The 25,178-nt window shown below is 36.2% G+C and overlaps 2 protein-coding genes across 6 annotated transcripts; both read left to right on the top strand.

The window, feature by feature from the left end:
* Positions 1 to 283: 283 nt before the first annotated feature.
* Positions 284 to 15,218, top strand: LOC102229168 (arfaptin-2-like). Of its 5 annotated transcripts, none has more exons than XM_023342381.1 (9): positions 284 to 557; positions 2,761 to 2,871; positions 6,410 to 6,466; positions 8,132 to 8,240; positions 10,344 to 10,459; positions 10,621 to 10,842; positions 10,951 to 11,108; positions 11,710 to 11,884; positions 12,007 to 15,218. In XM_023342381.1, exons 2-9 carry the CDS (start codon positions 2,773 to 2,775, stop codon positions 12,160 to 12,162), a joined length of 1,092 nt encoding a protein of 363 aa, XP_023198149.1. In that variant the 5' UTR covers positions 284 to 557; positions 2,761 to 2,772; the 3' UTR covers positions 12,163 to 15,218. The 5 variants fall into 5 exon arrangements, with proteins under 5 accessions (XP_023198149.1, XP_023198150.1, XP_023198151.1 ...); XM_023342382.1 differs by having other exon boundaries at positions 6,410 to 6,442; XM_023342385.1 differs by lacking the exon at positions 284 to 557 and adding an exon at positions 8,588 to 8,644 and having other exon boundaries at positions 2,764 to 2,871; positions 6,410 to 6,442.
* A 239-nt stretch (positions 15,219 to 15,457) lies between these two features.
* Positions 15,458 to 24,488, top strand: LOC102236262 (FH2 domain-containing protein 1-like). Its single transcript, XM_023342380.1, has 12 exons — positions 15,458 to 16,527; positions 17,149 to 17,628; positions 17,922 to 17,983; positions 19,651 to 19,753; positions 20,283 to 20,368; positions 20,650 to 20,750; positions 20,825 to 20,895; positions 21,007 to 21,114; positions 22,475 to 22,545; positions 22,647 to 22,764; positions 22,856 to 23,020; positions 23,211 to 24,488. The coding sequence occupies exons 2-12, from the start codon at positions 17,200 to 17,202 to the stop codon at positions 24,210 to 24,212; spliced, it is 2,316 nt and encodes a 771-aa protein (XP_023198148.1). The 5' UTR covers positions 15,458 to 16,527; positions 17,149 to 17,199; the 3' UTR covers positions 24,213 to 24,488.
* The last annotated feature ends 690 nt before the right edge of the window (positions 24,489 to 25,178 follow it).

Below are 25,178 nucleotides of genomic sequence, written 5' to 3' on the forward strand. Positions count from 1 at the left end.
CCTCTAAGAGGAAGTGCTGACGAGACAGAGTTCAGAGTAAGTGTTGTGTTTCAAACAAAAAGGTCTAATGACTTTTTGTTTGATTAAACCTTTTAAACAACTAAAGGCACTCTCATAATCTCTGAAGTTGATAGTATTTAAGAAAAAAAAGTTTTTTATTCGTGACATTCATTACTTTTTATCTATCAATTATTTGTGAAAACGACGGTTTATGTTTAATTTTGGGACATTGTACTTCATCCTGTCGTAAATAGACATTCTTTGTTTTGAAACACGTCGTCAGTTCCGTAAAGCGTTTCCCTTGGCTTCACACGGCAGGGTTATTTACGCAGTCCTGCTGTACACGGATCGTAGAGTTAACCATTACCTTGAAATGTTTTTCCGGTATTCTTAAGCAGGAGTTTTTCTCTGTCTTTCCCCATAAGGAAGAGACAGTGAGCACGACATTCAGCTCTGAATCTCGCAGGAAACGGGATGCATTGCAGCTAGCTTGCTGTTAGCTTTCGCGCTAGCTTTGCGAAGACCGCTGTATCAACGAAGGGACCAGGCACACCATCGTAAGTCAAACTGTCTGAAAATGACATGCCAGTATTTCAGCCGTTTTTAATATATACAGCTTTGTAAGTCTTATGCACACAAACTCACATGTTGATCAGATGTTTCTTAGATTGTTTTCTCTAACCACTTTAGCCAGCTTCTCAGTAACAGCTGCATACGTGATGTTCAACTGAAAACGAGGCTTTTAAAGAAAAGACTTTAATGTCACTCACACACTTGAACGAGATTCCTATCAATCGGTCGTTGTTGTTCTTGTTGTTATGCGCATACTGAGATAGGATTTATACTCTTCTATGCAAATGAGGGTGAAACCTTGCACCTGTTCTGCTGCACCTGCCAGGTCTCAGTAATTCTCCACATGCTTCAGTTCCCATCCTAGTTCCCACTCTCTGCCTGACTTATGTTTTAAGGGATTTTGAGTGCAACAGTTCAGCTCACATGTAAATGTATTTTTTAAACAATGTAAAGAGTTGTAGATCTGGTTTTAACCCACGTTTACTCTCTCCTAATATCTAATTATCTTGAGTCTCAGCTTTTCTAATTCACGTATTCATCCAGGCATTCGTTTAACTCATTTATGCATGTAAGCAAACTAATAGACCATAGGTTCAAATCGGCAGTCATCTCTCAAAGTCCCGAGTGTGCGTATTGTTTTAATAGATACTGTTCTGTAGCTGATATGTAAAGTCAACAGACCTTGTGCATATCTAAGTGAGTCCTTGCCGTGGAAAAGCCTGCTAAGTGAAGTCAGAGGCAGTATAAACAAGCAGGTTGCATTGCTTCAGTAGTGTTTTATCTATACTTCCAGGCTGCTCCTGTAAAGCCGTTTTTAGTGAGTGGTCAAACTTGTAGAAATCTGTTAAACACGCGGCAGTTTATTGGAAATTAAATGCACAACACACACAAATAATTATTTTTCTGATATTTGATGACAAACATGAAAATAATCTGGCATCCTGATGTTTGAAAACCCCACACACTGTTAGTGTGGTTCGGACTGTCATCTTTGCATTATGAACTAGTTTTCCACTTCTCCTTTGATGACTCAGTCTTCTTAAATGCTTTGCCAAAATACAATGGAAGCAATTAATGTGTACTAAACTGTACAGATGCACTACTGATTGTAAGTGTTGTAATCTAATAGTCTATTTCAAACCATCTAAGTTTTATTTTAAAACTTAAAGTTAAAAGAACTACTTGAAAAATTAAGAATTAATTTATATTTCTGAAGGTGCACTTGGCATGAAATTGTCACCAGATTTTCTTAATAATTCACCCAGTACATGCATGCAAAGAAATTAAGCCATATGTTAATATATAACATGTGATGCAATGGAATGATACAGAAAAGTAAAGCATGAAAAACGGAGGTACAGAAAAATAGTTTCCTTTAACAGTTGATTCTTCTTCCCTCAGCAAAAGCTTCCACATTGATGTGTGTTGTTGTCTTTATGACATGAAAATAGTGTCATTCTTTCATCGATAAAATAGCAGACCGACACGTAACCAGTCAGCACTGATAAAGCAGAAGATTTCCAAAATTCTGGGTTTTGCAAATCATTGTATTGAAAAATGTGCAGCACATTAAGCTGTAGTGAATTTTCTTAGTAGTAGCACACAAGTTATTTAGAAATATCCTGTAACAGTTTATATTGGCATTTGCTTGGATTTCTCATATGGCTTCTCTTCAGTCTTGATGTTTTCCAGATCAACTAAAAAAAAAAAACTAAAAATAGATACACTGTTACTGGGTGTCCAACAGTGTTTTTTGCTGAGTATTTGGTCATGCTTTCATGTGTAATACATAAATCCAAATGAGTTTGATTTCTTAAGATAACTTGAGAATGTTGACATAAACATTTCCCTTTTTTGTCAAGGCTGTTTTTCTGGGGGGTGTAAGTGCTGGTAACCCGAGCATGATGGGATGTTAGAGTAAGTGTGGCCACTTCACTTCAGCAGCTCATTGCCTCTTTGTCTGTGTGCAGATAGAGGAGATGGGGGGCTTTAATAGGTGTGTTGTTTTTATTCTGAGCAGCAGCCTTGCTCTTTGAAATCCACTCTGCTGTTAGTGGTAATTATATTCCCATCTGCTTCATTGATTTGGCTGTTTTAACTAAGTTCTGCGGTCTATCCTCTTCCAGGCTGCGGTTAGGCCTTTCAATTGATAACAGTCAATTGAAAGACTGTCTTTTTATCTTGCAGACAGAGTGCATTATGACGGACAGTGTTATGAGTAAAGCAGCCACAATGGAGATTCCTATTAACAGTAATGGAGACACGGGGGCATTAGCAGAAGACGACAGCCTTGAACAGGTGGGTGACACTTGGCTGACAATGTTCATGTGACATTTTGAAATGGCACTGCACAGCCAACAAAACACAGTTTATAACCTCTTACTCAAAATACACCAAACACAACACAGTTTGTATGTGCAGGACTTGCTTAATATATTATGTACTACCTGGTTATTTTTTGAATGTTGTTTTATATGGTATAAATTAATTGCTCTCATGGAATATCCTGATTCAATATCACGGAAGGTTGTCTTTAGTTTTTCAACATGAGTTATAAAGGGGAGTGGTATAGATTGTGACATTTCCAGATGTGAAGATTTCGTTGCTGTGGTTCTTGCGTAAAGCTCATGTGTAGAGCAATTAAAACGCATTCAATATTCAGCTGAGGAAGTCAACAAACACTGAGCACACAAAAACACAACTTCAGTTATCGTTCTAAGCATTCTGTCAACATTTGAAAAGTCACTTTAACTTATTTTAATTTAAGTTTAACTCTTATTACATGCTATCATTGTTTATTGAACTTATTTTTTTCATTAGTTGTAGTTTTAAGGATTTTTTTTCTGTCAGTGGTTCAGGATTATAGATTTGGGTTGTGTTCCCAGCTGTCACATGATTAGCTGAGTGGGATTATTCTGTTCATGCCATCCACCCCACAATAAACTTCTCTGTTAAAATATGTACCAAAATGTCCCCTCTTAGAAGCTGCAAGTTACTTTGCAGTCATCTAATTATATTTTTTTTCCCCACTTTTTTATTTGTTTACTCTTTTCAGATCTATTATCGTTTTAGATCCTGGACATATATTGTTGACTTGTATTTCTAACTTATTTTTCTGTCCACATAGCATTGTGTTGTACTGGATAGTTAGCTTGTCCACAGGAGAGGGAGATCAGGTATTGGAAATCAGGCGCTATAGTCCAGCTGTCTCCTTGGAAACCCCTTGCTTTTTCAAACAACTCTTGTAAGCTTGTGTATAGGATTACACTTTCGTCTCTGGTGTGTTTAAGGAGCCAATTCTGTTACAGAAAGCTTCTCTTCTATTCTGATATCAAACCTTTATCTTATTTTTGAATATGTTTTCAAAAGAAAAGATCAGAAGGGGCTTCATTTATTTTGACATCTTTCTTTAAAGATGTACACTGTATGCTTCTCTTTAAGTGGCACAAAACACCCCGCACTTCTTTTACTTTTGCTGTTGAATGATTTTCTTACATTCTGATATTTTTACCCACTGCACAGCTTACCACATTAATACAGTTGGAACAAAAACCTTCGTAGGGAAAGATGTCACTTTTGATGTCTCATCTTAGGCTGGAAAAGGGTTGTTGATATTCCGACATCCCTAGGAACACCTTGTTGGGCAAACAGAACAAAGATCCTGGAGGAAGCTTTTACAGTTAGTTATTATTTGCTCACCAAATTGTATGCCTGCGCTAAAGTCGTAAAAGGCTTCCTGCTTCTTGGCATTGTCCAGTAGTAAGTCAAATATTCAACAGGTTTGGGTTGCCAGCTCATTCATTGTTTGTTTAAGAGACGTGTTCAACTGTTCTGTCTGTTGAGCAGCTGTCCTAGCAACCATGCAATTTGAAACTAGCAGGGCTTTGTCGTTGGGTGACAGCTCTCTAGAATCAGATTGGTAACTGTCATGCAGCACTTAGTGTGAAGCTGAAGCAGCCTGTGTCAGTCGTGCACAGAAACATTAAGATTGGCAGAATAGGGAGGAGCTATTGGGTTCAGATGGTGCATGTGTCAGAACAGGGGTGGTGACTGTGAGCTTGATGGAGAAGGGGCTGACTGCCAAGGAGCTCCCTGGCCAAGCACTGAGGCAACAAATGGAGGGCTGGGGGTCTACATGGAAAGCATCCTTTTATTGGTCAGTTCTGTTGCTTGGACAGTGATGAACAATATGTTAGCTAATAGATGAGTCACTGAAGAATTTCTCGGCTTTATGCTCTGTCATTTTTATTTATTTCAAGCAAAGACTGCACTGCAAATGTGCAGTGAGAAAGGCATGCCTGTCAGTTTTCACCCACGTTGAGCAGATGCCACAACATTGGGTAGTGCTGTAAAATAAAATACAAAGTTCTTGTTTTGCTTCTTAAAATAGTTGCATTTTTCTTTAGAGAAATCAAATGTTTTCAAAAGTTTTTGTCAGGTACTGCAGCTGTGTTATTTCTGTTATCTGTTCAAATAACAGCAGATTTTTGATTACTGATTTTATAAAGCACCGACCTGCAGAAATAGATTTTAGCCTATAATGGTTACTAATGGTAAAATAAATATTTTTTGGAGAAATGGAAAACATGACTTGATAAAACATACATTAGTATAGAAGAATGATTTCTCATCTATACTTCAAAACTTTCTGGAATTATAGGATTGACTCTATCTCTCTGTTGCACTGAAAAAACTGAAAAACTCTAAATAAAACCCAACTGAAAATAATGACACTCATCATTTACTCCTTTACAAGACAGATAGTAGCTCACTATCTTGTTCTTTTTTTGTTTTGAAGTGCACCATATCCTGAGATATTTTTCAAAAAGATTATTTCAAAAATAATCACATTTGAAGGGGACTGTTAATCTTTTTATGGCATAGTTCACCCGTTGAAGGTTAATTGAAGGTTTCTGTCACTAAAGAAATATTATTCCTTATTAGGGTAGAGTCTCTGGATAAAAAAAGCTGTTGTTTAATAGAAAACCTGGTTCATAGGATTTCCCTAACATTTTAAAACAGACATTTTTATGACAGAGGTCATAGCCATCAACATTAGTGTGGTTAGAACTAGGACTTCAAAATGTATTGTTATTGCATTACCAGTGTGTGCAAGATTAATATAGCAAAGAAATTTATGCAGTTGATCGTTTTATCTCAAGTGTCAAATGTATTCATAAATAATATAGTATATTGGATAAAGACTCACTTATTCCACACCTGTGATAGATAATGGTTCCTAATCACAAAGAGTACTGGAGACATTATGACAGACAGAGAGGCATAAGGTTGATGTAAATTCAACTTGACTGACATCATCATGTGCAGCTGTATATTTTCATATTATTGTGCATCCCTAGTTATTACGAACTATGTATTCTCACACAATGCTGCGGTGCTGTGGATGAAGCCCGTGTCTTGGGAGGATGTGAGGAGAAAATCAGTTACCGTCCACAATTGTGGACCTATGTTAATCACTCTAAATGTTTTTATTTTTATGTTTGTCATTTGTTGTGTATCTATAAGTTTTATTCCCACATTTGTGTTTGTTTTCATTTAATTTGCTGTGATGAAATAATTGTGAAATTAATCTGATTGCAAATCAACTCATGCTTTAAAATCAGCGAGCCAAACAATGAGTGAGTGATGATATCCTTCCTCACTAGTGTGCATCTTGCCTCATCACTCCTGTCTGTGAACGTTACAGTAACCTCTGTTGTACATGTTGTTTCATCATTTGAATTATGAGTTTTTAATTTTGTCTCTCCTTCTGTTATTTTTTAAAATTGTTGTTGTGTTTGTCGACCCCACCCCCCACCCTTCCATCTCTGTGCAGGCTGCAAAGCTGCAGTGGAGCTTAGATGAGAAGGTAGGGAGCTCCAGAGGCACCAGGGTGAGCAGGCCATTTGTGCATTTGCGTTTGTGGTGTCGGTGTTGTTCTGTTCAGTGGTTTCAATGGGTTGTTTTCTCTCTCCCTGTCATATCAGGCTTTAATGGGAAACTTTTGGGCTGTGTTTCATACTAACAGTTGCTAGGAGTCTGTTAAATGTTTTGGGGTGTCCGTCCAACTGACTTGTATTAACGAACAGCTTCTAGTTAACTCAAAGTTATTTAATCTGGATTGTTTAGAATGGGCTCATTTGGCCTACATTCTGTGTGTGCTCTTTGGTGATGCCTGTGGGCGATATTTTTTATTTTTTTAATCTCTTGCAGGTTAGCTTTGACAATCAGAATATAGTATTATTCTTCTAAATATTGTGTTCTACTAAACCTGTGTTTTTATGTTTGTTTCACTTCACTTCCGTTCTGATGTCATTCCTTTTATTGTTTGAAATGTGTTTTTAAGGTAAGGAGGAACTTTATAGGCCTAGAGCTCTTTCCTCACAAATTAAAAATGTTAAATATACTTGGTATGTTTCACTTCAAATAGGGTAAAATGCCACACGCCCTCTTTTATTTTCACTTCCTGTCATTACTCTTAATCATACTTTATATATTTGTCTACTAAAAGGAAATGGCTACCATAGCCCAGAGCTATTTTGTGTATTTTCCTTATAAAAAACAAACTGTAGGAAAAGGCTTTCATTTGTTTTATCGGAGTCTTGCAATGTTTCTTCAGCGTCTCCCCACTGTGGTACTGAACACAACATTCTGCCCTGCATGTTTTAGATGTTTACCTTGTTTAACACACCTGATGCAGATGATATCAGTTCAGCAAAAGCCTGTTAATCAGCCATCACAAGAGGTGTGCTGAAGCACTGAGACTTCTAAAACATTCAAGGTGGTGCGCCTTGTGCACAAGTGTTGAAAAATACTGATATACATTGTAAAAAAATCTATCATCACATTTAGCTATATTAGCAAATTAGTAAATCAGCTTGTTGCTTTTCAGAAACAGTGTCGGTCTTAAAATAAAATAATTTTAAGGTTGTTGTAATCCACATTTACTGAAAGATTTATAGTTGTAGTTATTATTGTGTTGAAGTAAAATAAGAGGATTTATTTGAATAAATTCAGATCAATCTGGTGTTTTGCACGAAAGTGAATCTGAATCATAACAAATGTTTCTTTCACCTTGTACTTTTTCTTTCTTTGCTTTTTTTCTATCTACCTCTTGAGAAATAAAGCAAACAGAAAAAACTAACGAGTTAAATTTATCAAACCAAACAAGAGGGATCCCATAGTTCATAAGAGAGTTCTGTTTGGGATTCAAAGCTTTAATGAGGACTCTTTTAGGAAAATAAAAACATATTTGTATGTTTACTTCTGCACAGATTACTGAAGTCACTGGTTAGATCAGACTTGAGGGCCAAACACATAATACCAACTGGCAAAGTGAAATGTGTTAAAATGAACACATTTTTGACCAGCCCTATTGTGTTTTAAGACCTTTTTTTTGCTTTAATTTTACCTTTTGGCTTCTTACCTTAGTATTATTTGTCCCAGTCAAGAATAAACTTTTAATTTGTATGTCCAGCAATCTAATATTAACACTGAAGTTATAATGTCTATATGTTTGTTTTTTATTCTATTCCTATTGTGGTTATCACCTATGCAGGATCTACAGCAGGTGATGGTATCAGGTCCCAATCTCAACGAGACAAGCATTGTTTCTGGAGGCTATGGAGGAACAGCTGAGGGAATCATTCCCACCGGCTCAATTAAAGGTACTGCTTCAGTCCTTCCTGAGTTGGGCTTCCTTATCTGTCTGAGTCAGTATTCCCTGTGAATTCTATTTCTGTATTTTCCAATAGTTTATGTTTAAAATTGAGATAGGAGATTAAATCACAATAGTAAGAAATTAGCAAAATTAAAAACTAACTAATAGGCTTAGTTTTAAGAACGTTATCCTTAAGCTCATTGTTAAAAATATTGTTTATCACGATCACCACTTGACTCCTGGCGTTCACCAATGAGGCAATTGCTATTTGACTACAAGTGCTTTTTACAGAGATGCCACTATTTTTTTATTTTGGTGTGATATCATTTATTGTTGCTTATTTCTTTTTCTCAGGCCCTGCTGTGTGCTACAATCCTGAGTTTAACAAAAGGATCCCTGTTACAGGATTTGGTGGCCTAGACTTAATTATTACTAATAATCAAGAGCTTCTTTCCAAAATGTAAACTAAAAAATATGACATTTAGGAGTTTGTAGTGGTTATGAACAAATTTCCAATGCTTTCTTTGAAATGGATCAAATTTAAGGTGTATTTAATTAAATTTTATTTCTGTATATATTTCCAATCTTTCTCTCATGAAAAATTACTCATTTTGGAAATATGCTCTCCTTACGGTGTGGGTGATCTGTTTTAAACTGTTGGGGGATGGACTGTTCAGCACTACTGTCTTACTGGAGAAAGTGGTTAATAATGGCATTCTTACCTGCTTTTTTTCTGTCATTAACATTTTCTGCCTTGCATGCTGAGTATCTAAAGGTGAATGGTACAGGATACTTTAGCAGAAAAATGAAACAATTAATACACAAGTTCGGATTTTAACATGACTTGGCTTTTGTCCATTTCAAAGAAAACAGGACGTATGAGGAGAGATGCAAACAACCATGTCAATAGATAATAGTAGATCATTTAACCTACTGTTTGTTCTTAATCTGTGTTTCACGACTTGCCACTTCCTTCGAATTAAGGCTATGAAATGAAACTGTAGTGTTTCCGTTAGGTGACCGTCATGGCTTTTTGTCTGCTCATCAAAACTTTATTCAGATATGACTTGTTCACAACGCAACCTACGCTATCATATAAAATGTAAAAACATTGACAAAAGTAATATTCTATTTATTTTTGAGTCGTATTCAGTTATTGTTAATTATCCAAGTCTTCATCCTGTTTTGTATAGCCGTAACCCAGTCTTCCATATATTTGCTCATGTCTGCATTGTTCACCGACTGTTATGCAATAGATGTTGTCTTTTTATCTTTGTTCTTCTGGCTTTTGCTTGTCCTTCACTTTCTTTTCAAATTTGCCTCCTACACGTACATTTGCTGTCTTCTACATGTAGTGCCATAATTTTTTTCTCCTTTCTGGATTTTATTTTATGTTGCCTTCTTTTTGCCTGGCAGTGTTCATACCTCCAGACGTTTTTAACATTTTGTCACATAATGACCACAAACATAAGTGTATTTTATCAGATTTTAGAAACATTTTATAAGGGAGTTTGATGTTTTTGTTTCAAACTTTTCCGTAAATAAAGTCTGTGGCTTGCATTTTTATTTAGCAGCTACCAACGACCACCTGTCTACCTCACCACCAAGTTCTTATTTTTTTAGTACCACTTTGGTGAAGTCTCTCTATCAGCTTTACTTAGTTAGAGACTGAGTTCAATGCCCTTTTTGGTAGCTTTAATCTCCTTGGAGAAAAGCCACACAGCATAATCCTGCCACCACCGTGCATCGCCATGGGGATTGTGTGTACAGTTAGATGTGCAGTTTTAATTGTAGCCACAAATGGCATTTTGAAATATTGGTCACATATGAAACATATTGGTCACATACATGTGACCAATATGTATGCTGAATCACAGATGTGATTATTTAGATAGTTGCAACTATAAAGGTCTTGTGGAATTTATCTTTTCATCTGCTTAAAGATCATTTAGGGGCTGGTTGTGGGTATCTTTAATCGTTTTCAAATGCTGCTTGCATTGAGGAGTCAGAGATGTCTGCTTGGGCATATCTTACCTGAGATCAATCTCATCTTCTTGAAAGTTTAGCTTATGTTTGTTGTTTACTATCCATGTCTACTTGTATGTTTCAGGTCCCAACATGCAACACAGCACCAGCAGCAGCTCGATGACAGCAGAAGAGGCAACGCGTGGTGTGGCTGTGGAAAAATATGAAGCAGTGAAAAAATGGGGTTTAAACACCTATAAGGTATCTGCAAGGCTGTTTTCAAAAAAGGGGAGGCACGGCAATGTTGTGCTAATGACAAAATATCAGGTTTTTCAAACCTAGACTGCCTCATTTGTCTTTACAAACAGTCACTGAATGAACTCAATTATGTTCATGTCTTTTTGTGGTTTCTTTCGTTTCAGTGTACAAAGCAAATGATCTCAGAGCGTTTTGGTCGCGGCTCTCGGACTGTGGACCTGGAGCTGGAGGCTCAGATAGAGGTTCTGAGGGACACCAAAAGGAAATATGAAAATGTGCTGCGGTTGGCCAAAGCGCTGACCAATCATTTTTACAACATGGTGCAGACACAGCACGCGTTGGGTGACACGTTTGCTGATCTCAGTCAGAAATCTCCAGAGCTACGAGTGAGTCCTCAGAAATGAACATTCTACATGTTGAACTGTTCTTTAATGTTTTAATATAAAATTGGATTCATTTAGAAAACAATGAGGAACTCTCTCCTTTCTTTACAGGATGAGTTTGGCTACAATGCAGAGACCCAGAAACTACTGTGTAAGAATGGGGAGACTTTACTTGGTGCCATTAACTTTTTTGTGTCCAGCATTAACACGTTAGTCAATAAGACAATGGAGGACACTCTGATGACAATCAGAATGTATGAAAATGCGAGGTAAGCAGATTTAAAAAGGCACATTCAAAACAGAATTCATTGTGTAAATGGAGATAGATAATGAAGATGTATTTTTAAAATGTTTTTTCAGTTAATAGATCTGTAGAAATATGCTTCTATCAATTTGATAAACTTGAACAACAATTTTTTACAGATCTTGGTTGAAAAACCAAAATAAACGCTAGTTTGAGTCAGTTGCAAATAAATGTGCTGCTTCTGACAAACTTTTAAAACGTTATACTTTTTCCCCCCTTTTTCTCATTAAAATGGCACTCACAATTACTAAAAATTAACATTTTATCACAAATATGGTTTTCATTATGTACATATTGTTAATATTTTTCAGTGTATATATACATGATTTATGAATTTGCTCGCCAGCTTACAGTATTAAGAAAGGCTGTCAGTGATGCACTGAATAACATGCAGTTGCTGCCACCCAGTGGGAGGAGAGTAATAAAACAGTTTACATATTAAGTATTGTTGTACTGGATGTAAATGTTTGATGTACAAGGATGTTTAGCTTTTTTCTGAATATTTGAATATCCTTTTCTGAATCTAAATATCTGTTTTTTCCTTGTTTCATTTTGTTTGTGTTCAGACTGGAGTTTGATGCCTACCGGTCAGACCTTGAGGAGCTAAGTTTGGGTCCCAGAGATGCAGTGACCATGGCCCGTACAGAGGCTGCACAAGAGCAGTACCAAGTTCATAAGGAAAAGTATGAACGCCTTCGCTCAGATGTTATCATTAAGCTCAAATTTCTGGAGGAAAATAAGGTTAGTCTGTGTTGTTAATCATTGTTGTTTTCTAAATGTTAAAAAGTTGGCACACTGTGTTTTTGTGATCTGAGCAAACCAAACCTAAAACTGCATATGATGTTTCTTTTCCCCTCTATCAGGTGAAGGTAATGCATAAGCAGCTCCTTCTCTTCCATAATGCCATCTCAGCGTACTTTGCTGGCAATCAGGAGCAGCTGGAGCAAACGCTGAAGCAGTTTAATATAAAGTTGAGGCCGCCAGGGGCCGACCAGCCTTCCTGGTTAGAAGAGCAGTGAGAGGCCCTGCGGGAAATCTTGCAGCCTTCGTCTCAACCACCTGCACCTGTTACCTTTTAAATCACCCAGCTTGCAGAGGACCACTACAGAAGGAAACAAACTGAGATAAACTGGCGGATGAAGATGCTGAGATCGTATTTTTTATTTATTTTTTTATTTTTTTTGATGGATGAATGATTTATTCATGAACTTAATGCAGCAGAAAACTAAGTGGCCAGTTAAAAAAAAAAAGGGTTTTTTTTGTGCCTCTCTTTCCAACTTCCTTTATCCACTTTAGCTTCTCCTTGTGAGCTGTTTTTTTTTTTTTTTTCTTCAAACTTTTCAAATTTTCTGTCCTTATCTGCTTAATGTAAACATCTTCCTTATCTCTGCACCTATTTTGTGGTGTGTGCTTGTTAGTCATGTTTATGGCCGTTATTGTACTCTTCTAAGTGCTCCCAATTCTTGGAGTTTATCATAAAACTCCACAGTCTTAGTAACAGAGACTTTTGTAAAGAAGAAAATGGCAAAAGTACTAAAACACTACTGTAATTTAACACTACTTTTTAACCTTTTAACCCTCATCACTCCCCGACTGTGCCTCCTTATTTATGAGCAAGTGGTAAACCTTCATAAATTGGAATATTGTCCAAAGTTAATTTATTTCTGTAATTTCATTCAGAAAGTGAATCATTACACACAGTGATATATCTCAAGAACCAGTTTATTTTGATGATTATTTCTTGGAGCTAATGAACAGTTTAGTTTAGACTAATAAAAGACAAATAAAAATCATTTCTAACAGGAATTTTATGGCCTAAACAATTGGTGGGAAGATTATTTCCAGCAGGTAAACAGTTACATCCTCCAAAGGGAGGGTAAGATACAAAAGGTCATTGCAGAAGAGCCTGGTTGGTCAGAGTGCTGTATCAAAACACATTGATGGAAAGTTGAGTGGAAGGAAAAAGTGACATTGTAAAAGATGCACAAGCAACTGCAGACATAGTTGTAATTTTTCCACTATTATTTCAACTCTAATGTCATAACAGCTGTTTACCAGGAGGCAAACAGCAGAGATGCTGATTTTATTTTCCGGTAAGTCTTGGTACCTGCCAACCTTTTGCCCACACTGCCAAAAGCTTTAATCACCATGGTAACACTGTGCTTCATTAACCGTCAAACTGGCCTTACTTTAAACCCATAGAGAGTCTATGGAGAATAGCCTAGAAGGAGATGACATTTCCGTATGAAAAATGCTTTCATTTTTGTTTATATAATAAGAGTTTAATGGAATATCTTTGTGGGTTTAGGGCATAATCATCAAATACATATCTAAGTTATATCATTTTGTGTTATGAATCTACAATATATGTTTGACTTTAAATTGAATAGCTAAAATAGCTTTTCAATGATGTTCCAGCTTATTGAGATGAACCACTTATGTGATAAATAAAATATATTCAAGAAAAAAGTTAAAACTGTTTATAAATACACATCATGTCCATTTCTAGTACATTACTAACAAATATCTAGAGATTTAAAATCCATGTAAATTTAAAATTAAGAATCACTTCAACTTTTAAAAATGTTTGTAGAGTATTACTATAAATTAGCATGTTCTCCTTCAAAGACTTTACTCAACAGGAAAATTGTTCAACTTTCAGATATGCAACAATCATTTAAGGAGCACTGCCACAGCCTTCCTTGGGTTTTGAATAGATTGAGATGTTAGGTGGAGGCTGACCTTGTTTGCCTTGTTTATGTGGGTATTGTTTCCTTTTTTTTTTTTTTTAACTGATTGGTTTTCACACTGGAATATGTCAGTGTCTTTTTACAATCTGTTTGTTTGAAGAAACTTGACTGGAGTCACTTCACTAATTAACTTTTACTGAATAGTATCACATACTGTAGAAAGTTATTCCATTTTTTTTTCTATTGTATCAATACTTTGAATTGTCTGTGTCATATTTGTGTGAAACTAACAACTACGCGTCTTTTGACAAAAACGATCACATCTTCTGATTCTGCTGAATTAAGAATTGATCAAGATGGCTATCTAATGTTACTAATAGATCATTTCAATATCACATTCTGGCATTTAGCAGCCAGATAATATGAAAAGTGAAGATTTTAGAAGAAAACAATCAGTGATGGAAGCATTCGCATACGAGCTGAATTTTTACATATCACTATTGTATTCACAAAGTGTTGCTCTGTTGAAATCGTCACTTTTTATTGAAACAAAAACAAAGTTTTTTCATATGACGTTTAAGATGGCAATACAGTAAGATGAAATGACCAAATCGCTGACTGAACCACCCAAAAACATAAATTTTATTTGTATAAAATTATCAGTCAAAAATAATATGGGCTAGAATACTGACTCTGTGCTCATGAGAGCCTCTTTATAATATCACATCACAGTAAATGTGTCATTCCTCCAGCTACTTGTATATTTGCATGGCAGATAACAATCCTGAAGTGTAGATATGTGCGCTTTCACTAATGGTCAGCTCTTGTCTTCCATGTTTGTCATCTAGCCTGGACTGACATAGTGTAATTTGTTACGTTCAAGTTGGCAGAAGCATAATCAAAAGTGAGTTTACTAGTCATGTGGCACTCTTAGTGAGAATGATGGAGGAGTTGAGGGTTTATTAAAAAGACGAGGATGTTTTTATATCAGTTTACTGTCAAGCTCCTGGTTTGCTTGACTACCATGAAGCAATATATAAAATGTGATCCCTTTCTCCAAACTGCTTTGTTTGGGGTTTCTTATCAGACATTAAAAGGAATGGCAATACTTTTTTTTTGTTCCATAGTTGTGGAAATGGCTGAATTTAAAAATAACTCTTGAACATTCTTGCAAAGATTGAAGTGTTGCCACATGAAAGCCAATATTTCTAAAAATGCATAAATATAAATATATATATATTTTATTTGTGTATAAGCAAATGTTTTGTAGTCTGAGCTGATGTACTATACTGAAATTCAGGTATTTATGATGATAAATGAAGTTGTCATGGATACTCTGCCTTCATTCCTCAATTGCACCTCAAAAATCCAACACCAACCCAAAGGAGCAAAATTGAAAGTTCACACTTTCAAACTGTCTGTGTTTTCTTTGGCTTTTGTCATTGTTGTATTTATGTTGTAATGCTTTGTGCTATATGGAGACAAGGAACGATCTGGAATTGGTCAAATAAAACATTGAGGAAGTAATTTCAAACTTGGTCTCATTGGTGTTTTGAGGTTTGACTCGTCACAATAATCAAAGCCATCCTGCATAGGACTGCAAAGCAGAAAAAAAAGTCACAATTTAAAGATAAATTACCACGTTTTGTGTTCGACCCTTATGTCTCCTCATGTAGAGTTTTGAGTTAGAAATGTACGTGTACTAATCATTGGCATGGAGGCCAAATTAATGTAGAGTTTTGTGCTTTTCAACTGTTCTCCCTTCATAGCATCATCATTTCTAATGAATAACATTAGGAATAATGTAATTTTTAGTGAATTCCTAAAAAGACTTAACACTGCTACATCATTAATCTCTTTCACAGTATTCTAACACATAATTTTGGGTTTTTAATCTGTAAACTACAATCATAAAAACTGTAAGAAACAAAAGCTTGGAATATATCACTCTGTGATGATTGTATATACTGGTAATATGAGTTTCACTTTCTGAGATGACTGACAGGAAATATTGAACTTTTAACAAAATATATAATTTTTAGATGGACCTGTAATTATGGCTTTATGTTAGATTTTACTTTCCTTAAAAGTCAGGTTTATGGCAAGAAGCCAACCAATTTAAATAAAGTCCATGCAGCAAGAAGATCCTGGAATCCCAGCCTTTCTACATGGAGGGAGGGAGTTTGTATGTTCCCTCCAGGTAATCTGTCTTCTTCCCAAAGTCCAAAAACCTAATGGTTAATCTAAATTGCCATTTTGTATGAGTGTGTATATTCATGGTTGTTTGTCTATGTTGCCTGACGGACTGGTGATCTGTCCAGGAAAAGAAGCTGCCATAAGGACACATTTTAGACACCTAATACACTTTCAATTTATTGACCGGAGGCAAGAATTAATGTAGTTCACTTGCTGCACACTTATCTATTTGGCTAAGAGGCAATAACCATTGACTGATGCTGTTGTTTTTAACTTCTCCTTCCCTCTAGGCTCCACATCATGTGCCGGCGACTGAAAAAGGAGCGGACCCATCGGCCTCTTATCGTGAGGGCGGTCCTGTATTTAGGAACTGTCTTGAATTTGATTAGAGACTCACTCTGCACCTGTGACTGTTGTTTCTGGGACCTGATATTCAGAGAGGAAACGACGCCAAACTGCACACATTTTATACAGCTAGTCAGACTTCTAAAAAGCGTTGTAAGTACATGATATTATTTTTAAAAATTCAGATATGTTTTAGGGCAGATTACAGCGAGTCCTGTTAAAATTGTTAGAAATTGTCGTATTTAAATATTTCAAGCCGCTTGTCACAATTTCATTGTTCTACTAGAATTACATATAATTCCGTAGATGTCTTTTTTTTTTTTTCTTCAATTAAGGACCCTGGTGAAAAATGTAGAAAAACGTTTTGCTAAGTATGTTATATTGAATGTACTATTCATTTTTAAAATAAGTATTTAGACTACATTTCGAAAAACGTTCAGTTAAGAATAGATTGTTTGGTTTACACTTGATGACATTTACATCAATAAAAGCCTATTTAAAGAGATATCCACTAAATATTTCAAACGCACAGCTCTGTTAACAGTTTTTTTTTTCTGTTTCCTTTAAATGTGTTTTATGGATCGGAGTTGAATCTCCTGCATGGTTATTGCAATACATAAAGTTGGATCAGTTCAGTAAATTAAAAAATTTTATTGTAACACTGTAGTATATTCACACATTTCCACTAGCTAAGTAAATATTCATCTATTTGTCAAAAAATACTGCTTTTTAAAAAAAAAATAAATAAAGCTGTACTATTTTGTGTGTTCTCAGTTCTGATTGGTGAGTAGGCGCATTCGCCTTTGGATCTGAGGGGAAAAACAGATGGAGGGGATGCTGAGTTTAAAATCTACTTCGCCCAGTTGTTCATCCAGAGACCCTTCTCCCCCATCTGTGCCGGATGGTCAAGAAGCGTTGTATGTCCAACCATCTCCTGTGGCTAATGGTACAGAAGCACCACCACCCCCACCCCCACCTCCTCCTCCAGCACCTCCACCTCCTGCATTCTTTGGCTCTTGTGATATCCAAAGACGTTCCATGAAAAAGCTGAACTGGGACACACTGCCTAACCATCATGTGTTGGGTAAGCTGAACGTGTGGACATCCAAACGGACCCAGAGGGACCTGGTATTGGATATACAAACCATGGAAGAGTTATTTAGTCATGATGACAAAAGCGCATCGCTACGGGCTTCAAACGTCTTCAGTTTAAGTAAAAGTGATGGGATGAACTTGTGTGGACAGGAGTCTCAGGTAACTAATAGATATGTACAAATAAGAAACAGATTGTCCATGCAGGCTCTACTTTCTTTTTCTTTTTTTATGAGCTTGCAAATAATCTAAATTGGAGAAGTAGTAAAGATGCCAGCAGGAAGTAATTTCTTTTTTTTTTTTAAGTTCCACACAACTATCAGTGCGGAACCGTTTTAAGTAAAACAGTCTGGAATTTTTTTTTCAGCTTCCGCAAATGTTGATATTTTCTGGATTGTAGAGATATTTCCCATCTTTTTAGCCTTGTTTGAATTTACCCTGCATTTTGTTTTTAGGTGACGATATTAGATTCCAAGCGGAGCATGAATATCGGGATCTTCCTAAGACATTTCAAAAGGTAATGTTGTGTCTTTAATGTTGTAATAGCCAGATGCATATGGTGGAAATTATGGTGTGAAAAACTCTGTACTGAAACATATAAGGTAAACAAGAGTCCTCATAACCAAAAGAAGTTGAATGGCTTAATCTGTGCTTTGAGTCGTTCAGACCTTAAGTCATGGGTATCTGGATGCACACGTCACTTCCACTGTGCTAATGATTACCCAACCATAAGGCTTTATCTCAGCTGAACTCATGCAAATACATGGAAATCCCTTTTTAAAGCATCAGTTTAAACCATTTTGCAAAAACATGTAAACTGTTTAATACATTACTTTATTTCAACCAGTAGTTGAAATAAACTATTAGTTGTAGTTTAAATTGCATAAAATGCAGTTTTCTATTGCGACACTCAAGGTTTGGAGGAGTTACTTGTCCATTTGCCAGTTTGGTGTAGTCACTTGCATTATGGCAGCAAGTAAGGGTCGCACATAAATTGACTGAACCGTCATTTCTTCTGGTTTTAATGTGACTGCATAGTTTTAGTGAATGGAACTGTTTAAAATTCTTTGGAGATTAAAAGTTGCCTGGGGGTGGCCATCTGTCTCTACTGACTTAAAGCTGAATGTCAGTAATGAGATGCAGGCAAACTTGCCGTAAGACTTGGAGTACTTTCTGTAGATGATAAAACAAACGTATTTAAAGGAATCAGTGATAATAAAGAGCAGCCTGTTCTTTTATCAGCATAATTGTATGGAGAAAACACAATAAACCTCACTGCTCTAACTTATCAGTGAGCTGAAGAAAAGAAACTAAAACTGAAGAATACATTTTCCAAATATTTCAGTTTACAATTGCCATCACAATATCAATGTTTGTAATATTATAGATGTGCAACACAACTTAATATTTCAATGTGCTGTGCATTCATCTTATGTATTTGGCCAATATGATGATCAAAAACTGCTCTTCCCCACACCAGATGTATATTTTTAATTTCTGAGGTTCATTTAGCTCACAGAAAATCATGATTAAAAATGGGGAAAATATGTGTTAATTATTTTATGAAGAATATGAATATTCATAATTCATATTCTTGACTTTTTATGCACAACGTTTGTACTGGAGAATATGAATCTCTCCTTTTAACTTGCATCCAAACTCTTGCTGCAGCATTTTGAGAGACCTGATGACTCTTTACCAATATTTCTGTGTTGTCCTGATTGTAAAATTTGCAATAATCCAGAATAGAAGTAGTAAATACATGGGACGGTTTTTCTCCATCACTCATTTGCATTTTTATTTCTCTACACTTTATAGATGAAATAATCTGGCTCTGTGTAAAGAGTGTTTATCCATTTTTTATGTGCTATAAAGAGTTTAGAAATTAGTCATACTTAAAGCAATCAATCTCCTAGTGGATTTAAGATATTCTAATCTTTAAATCAACATTTCTCATAAATATGAACCATAATGTGAAATTAACTTCTCATTGTTTAAGTTTATTGAATGCCATGTTCTTAATCAGTGTTGAGATTGTTCTTCACCATATTGTTTAGTGGGTTTGTTCTGCCGGTACTGCAGAGCAAGAACTTTCTAAAAGAGCCATGAATGTACTGATAATAAAGTAAATACTTTGTTTTATTTGTGTTCTAACTTTGGTTGTGTGGATGTCTCCCTCTGTAGGCCAGTGAGTGAAATAGTGGAGGACATTCGTCAGGGGAACTGGCAGAGGTTTGGAAATGGCAAACTAAAAGAGCTTTGTAAGCTTCTACCAGAAGAAAGTGAGGTAACAGGAACTCTATTCCTGTTGATTTTTCATGCATACATTGACTCAAAACAAAAATACGGCAGAGCTATGGTTCTGTGGAATAGTTTGTGGGTAAATTTTTTTTGAGTACATCCAAAATTACCCTATATACTAATGAAGTTAAAGTAGAGTATTTTTTTAAAACATTTTTTGAAATCTCCTGTCTGTGTTGAAGTTGTTTTATTTTGTAGTCATGCTACAGATTTAACATGCTAAGCACAATGACAAAAAAACAAGACAATATGCAGCCTTCAGTTTCTTATGTAAACTAACATAAATTAAAGTATTTACAAACATGAAATCGGTTTTCATTGACCTCCATTCAGTGATTCGACTAGTGTTGAAAGCCAGGAATTACATGAACGCTGTTAGTATTTTTCCTGTAGAATCATTTTTCATACCTGATAACTATGTAAATGTCTAAATGCAAAAGTATTCAAGTCTTTGTTCCTCAAGCGATATCTGAACTCTATTTTTAATGGTAGGTCATCATTTTGTTAACATGTAGGTAAAACAGCTGCAGTCATACAGAGGTCAACTCTCTGTGTTAACTGAGGCAGACCAGTTCATGGTACAGCTCATTAAAGTCCCTAGGTGAGTCTGTTTTTATATGTTTAACTGAATGTTGCTGAAAACATCAAGTTATCAAAATTACAATAAAATGGATCAATCGTTTGGTCTTGATGTCAACTGACTTTCACTGTGTTTTTATAGTTTGGTTCTGATAGTTCTTTGTGTAGTTACATTTGAGTGTGACTATTCAGACCTGATTGCATTGTTAGGTTTTAGGAGGCATATAAAAAAAACTGACAGCTTCTTCTTTTTTTTGGAACAACAAAAAAACCCGTTTATTTGCTTGTCTGTCTTTCATTCAGCTACGGGGAACGTCTAAAAGTGATGCTTCTGAGGGAGGAGTTCTTTCCCCTCATGGAGGAAGTGAAGAATGCCATTGCGGTCATGATCAAAGCAGCTAACGGTAATATTTCACCTGCTTCCAGCTGCAGACAATCCTACATGCTCCTACTTTATCTTTTTCCTCTCCTACAATAGAACTGTTGGATTGCGATGACCTCCATTCAGTGATTCGTCTAGTATTGAAAGCTGGGAATTACATGAACGCTGTTAGTATTTTTCCTGGAGAATCATTTTTCATTACATTGTATTAACTAGTGGATGTTATGCTTCTGTGAAACCGTTTAACTGAGTAATCAATTAAAAACTTTCTCCTTCAGGGTGGTTACAGTGCAAATGCCGTAGGATTCAGGGTGGCTTCCCTGCTAAACTTGGCTGACACCAAAGCCAACAAGCCTGGCATGAACCTCATGCACTATGTTGCCAAGGTAAAGTGTAGAATTAGGATGGAAATGATTTATGAAGGCACAATAAATTATGCTGCACTTCCAAATAAATTAACAGTTCCTTTGTCCATTCTGGTTACAGCAGAATTGAGCATACACAGCATAAAATCAAACCCCTGGATATGCCTCTAATTAAATATGTGCATACGTAGGTTTTTCCTTTCTGCACGATCCGTTATGTCAAGCAGGGTACCTTCCTAAGAGTTAGAGGCCCATAAAAACACAGATGAAGCAATTACTTATATTTTATGTGCAACGCAGACTCCTCTCCTAATAGCACTTTACAGTAATATTGTAAATAAATCTAGACGTGTGCGGGGTAAAAACAATGAAGCTTTTCAATTTTTATGGGTTTATTATTACTTTTTCTTTCGTTTTTTTTTTTTTTTTTTACCAAAAGTACTGTAATCACAGAAGAATTGTCGGAGGGCAGGGGGGCTGGGAACCTCGTCCCACATTGCACCTGAAAAAGTAATACAAAATAATGCATTTAAACCTCTGTCCAGTAAATATCCTGGAATATGGGGAGATTTATGCATGGTATGCCTATATCACATCAGGGGATTAATATTAGGACAATTTAATTTACTTACTAAGTAACCATTTGTCCTAATTTATACCAGCTTGTAGTTTGTTCCCAGTCATTCTCATTTCTTATTTCATTCTCAGTATGCGTCATGTGTTGAATCAGGTCACCTCGACAAAATGTTGCACATGCATATCACACACTTTGACTGAATAAAAGACTTCCTGTTTTACATATTCATAGTGTAGTGGCTATGAAAAATTATTTATGAAAAATATGTTACTGCAGATTGCGCCTAAATGTTGTCCTGTGGTACCACACTGTATGGGGATTTGATATACTGGGATTATGTTGATAATTCATAGTGACTCTGGTTGGGGTTAACAAACACTGTCTCAATTTGTCTGTCAGCTCCCTTTGAAACACCCCTGTTGGGAAAATCAGAGTGGTTACCAGCTGAATGGGTACAATTAGTACTGTGTCTTGCTCCAAGAACTGCTGCCTTTTGGACTGCAGTTGTCTTAGAAAATTAATTCTCTTGGAAAGCTAAAATGTTGAGCCAGTCAATATATCTTGATACTAATATCTACTGTAAGGCTTTAACTACCTGATCTCTTTCCATTTTGGCCTTAATAATGTCCTCCTAGGCTAATGCATGTGAATGTTTATTTTCTTTTGTTTGATCACGTTCTGCATGCCTAAACATTCATTCATGAATGAAAAAGGGTTTCTGCCATATTTTGAGATAAAAACATTGATGCACAAACTCCAGTAATGTTCATTTGCTTACAAAGCTTGTTTCTTTGCCATCCACAGCAAGCAGAGGAGATTGATGCCGAGCTGCTGACTTTTCCCAGCCAACTTGATCACATTGGGATGGCATCAAGGTTACCCTTTAAATGTGTTTTTCCCAAGTTTTTATCCTACTTTTTTTCTGTCTGACACTTAATCTGATTGTGAACAAGTTTGTATCTGAATTTTACCAAAGAATTTGTAAAGATGACATAATCAAGGACTTGAAGGAGGAAATCCAGAAGATGGAAGAAGTTAAACTGTTTAGCAGCATACACCCTGGCCTCTTACAACAAATAGATCAATTCCTGAAGGTAAAAAAAAAAAAAATTGTCTCCGTTTGCAAATTTTCACCTTTAAAAAGAACTAAGATCTATCAACATGTATTTTATAACTTTTTGACAGAGGGCAGATACTTTGCTTGCAGACGTTGACCTGTCCCTGAATGAGCTGAAGGCTTTAAGCGATGCTGTTGCAGGGTACTTCTGTGAAGACCCAGCTACTTTCAAACTTGAAGAGTGTTGTTCCATCTTTTACTCATTCTGTAAAAGGTTTGACAAAGCTGTACAGGTAAGAAGACCAAAAATTGATTAATATCCAGCATTTTTATTATGAAATCAAAATGTAATCCTTCAGTGGCTTGAACCTTTCACAACTTTGAAGGATTTTTATTTAGGTTTTGCTTTCTGGAGGAAAGCATTATAAAATAATGCTTTCATTTGGTTCATTAGGAAATATTTTCTCTTTACATGACCTGCAGGAGAACAGAGAGCGAGAAGCTGTTGAACATAGACACAAGCGCTCGGAGAGCATTCAACTAGTTGCTAAACGACGCTCTGTGGCATCATGTTCAGCACTTGACCCTACAGATGACTCATGCTTAGAGTCAGCACTGCACAACCTTCTATCCAAACCCCCGTCTGGTTTAAGCAGATGTAGGAAGAATTACCAACCCCAGGCTAAAGGCTTGCGTTCTGAATCCTGTTCTCAAACTTCACAAAAAGAAATGCCAATTCCTTGCAAAACTACAGACAGCCCCGAGAAGAAACAAACTAAGCTACTTAAAGACGTGGAATTGACAAAATTGGAGGAGGAAGAAGCTGAAAAGATGCGTGAGATAACCCGAAAGGTGCTTTGCTACCAAAATGTCAAAAGCAACCGTAATGATGAGAAGGTATCGGGGAGTCCTCGGCATTCGAAAGGAGAACAGGATGAGGCTAGTACTCCACGTACCCCTTCACCTAGAACTAGGGACTACTTCTTTACCAGTAATGGTAATGTGGGATCTCCATGGACTATTCTGAGCCCCATAAGTTGCTCTCCAAGAAGCAACAGCCTGCGAGGCAAAGCCCGCAGAGGATCATCAACATCTTCTGGAAATGATCCTGATGACGGAGTCTGGGAGATTGATGAAACCAACTTGAAAAATTATAGTAGTCAGCAAAGTCTAACTTCTCCTTCTGGGGGGTCTGCCTCCCTTCCTGAGTGCATTGGTCAGAGAGCATTGTCACAGGGACCACTGCTAAGGTCGGCCTCCGTGGATCAAACCCTGCGCTCTCCTGGAATGGGCTTCCGACTGAGATACTTGTTCCAGAGGAGCATATCTCAGAGATCCTTCTCCTCTGAATCAAGAACGGGAGATGTAAAGGAAAGAAGTGACGGAAAGGTGGAAAATTATGCTGAGGGGTCATCTGGATTAAAGTCTTTGTTTAAACTTATTGGAAGCAGAAGTAAACTTTGCAATTTGGATGAGAAAACATGAAATAATTAGCTGCTGCTAAAGTTTTAAAGATGAAAACTAGGCTTTGTCAGTTTTTCTGTGTTTTATATGGCTAAAATTATGTTAAATGTTGTTTTATATGTCATGCTTTTACCCTTTAGATTACATAAAGCAAATGGGGACTTGCTTTGCGCTCTGAGGGTGTCTTTTTTTTTTTTTTTTTTGCTTTGTTTATTCTTTTGGGGGACAGGGGAGACTAAACAAATTCTGAAATTCATGCAAGTGTTTGCTGTTATTGTACATTAATAAAAGGATATTACCCTATTCACTGTGTATAAGTAAACTAATGTGCACTTCATTTCAGGTCAATATATCTCTGTAATTGCTATTCACAACTCTCCTCCCTGTTATTACCCTTGATAAACCCTTGCAATTTATTAGTTCGGTAGTAAATCGCCTTTTTTTGTAATTAAACCCAGTATGTTTTGTTTAATTATTCCTCTCACACAGTCTCACTAGATTAACTTAGGTGCTCTCATGTAATCTTTTGACCTTAGCCTTTTCTAGACAATTTAGGTCTGAGGACTGAGACAGACATGAAAGTTATTTTTTTGTATAAACTATTGTTTTTGATCATATAAATGTAAAATCAAACAAATGTTTTGGATCAATTTTAAATTTTCTGGCTGAGGCCAAGGTTTTTTTTTTAGAATGTGCTGGTACTTCAGAGTTCATGCTACCAATGTCAAATGTTTCTGAATCCAGAGCATCACAGATCCTCCACTATGAAAGTCTATGGGAGGAAGAGATTGGTTTCCACATATTCATCCTTTTCTCACGACACCCTATGTTGGTTGCTGTAAAGCTAAATGTTAGCAATTTAACAGAACATACATTTTAATTTGCTCAAAAAAAAATTAACGGATGGTAGGGGGGTGTCTAACCACCCTGTTGTAAATGCACTTGTAGTAAAAAAAAAAAATGCGAAACTCAAATGACATTTAAGCA

Source organism: Xiphophorus maculatus, chromosome 11 (assembly GCF_002775205.1).
Source record: "Xiphophorus maculatus strain JP 163 A chromosome 11, X_maculatus-5.0-male, whole genome shotgun sequence".
Lineage (NCBI taxonomy): Eukaryota > Metazoa > Chordata > Actinopteri > Cyprinodontiformes > Poeciliidae > Xiphophorus > Xiphophorus maculatus.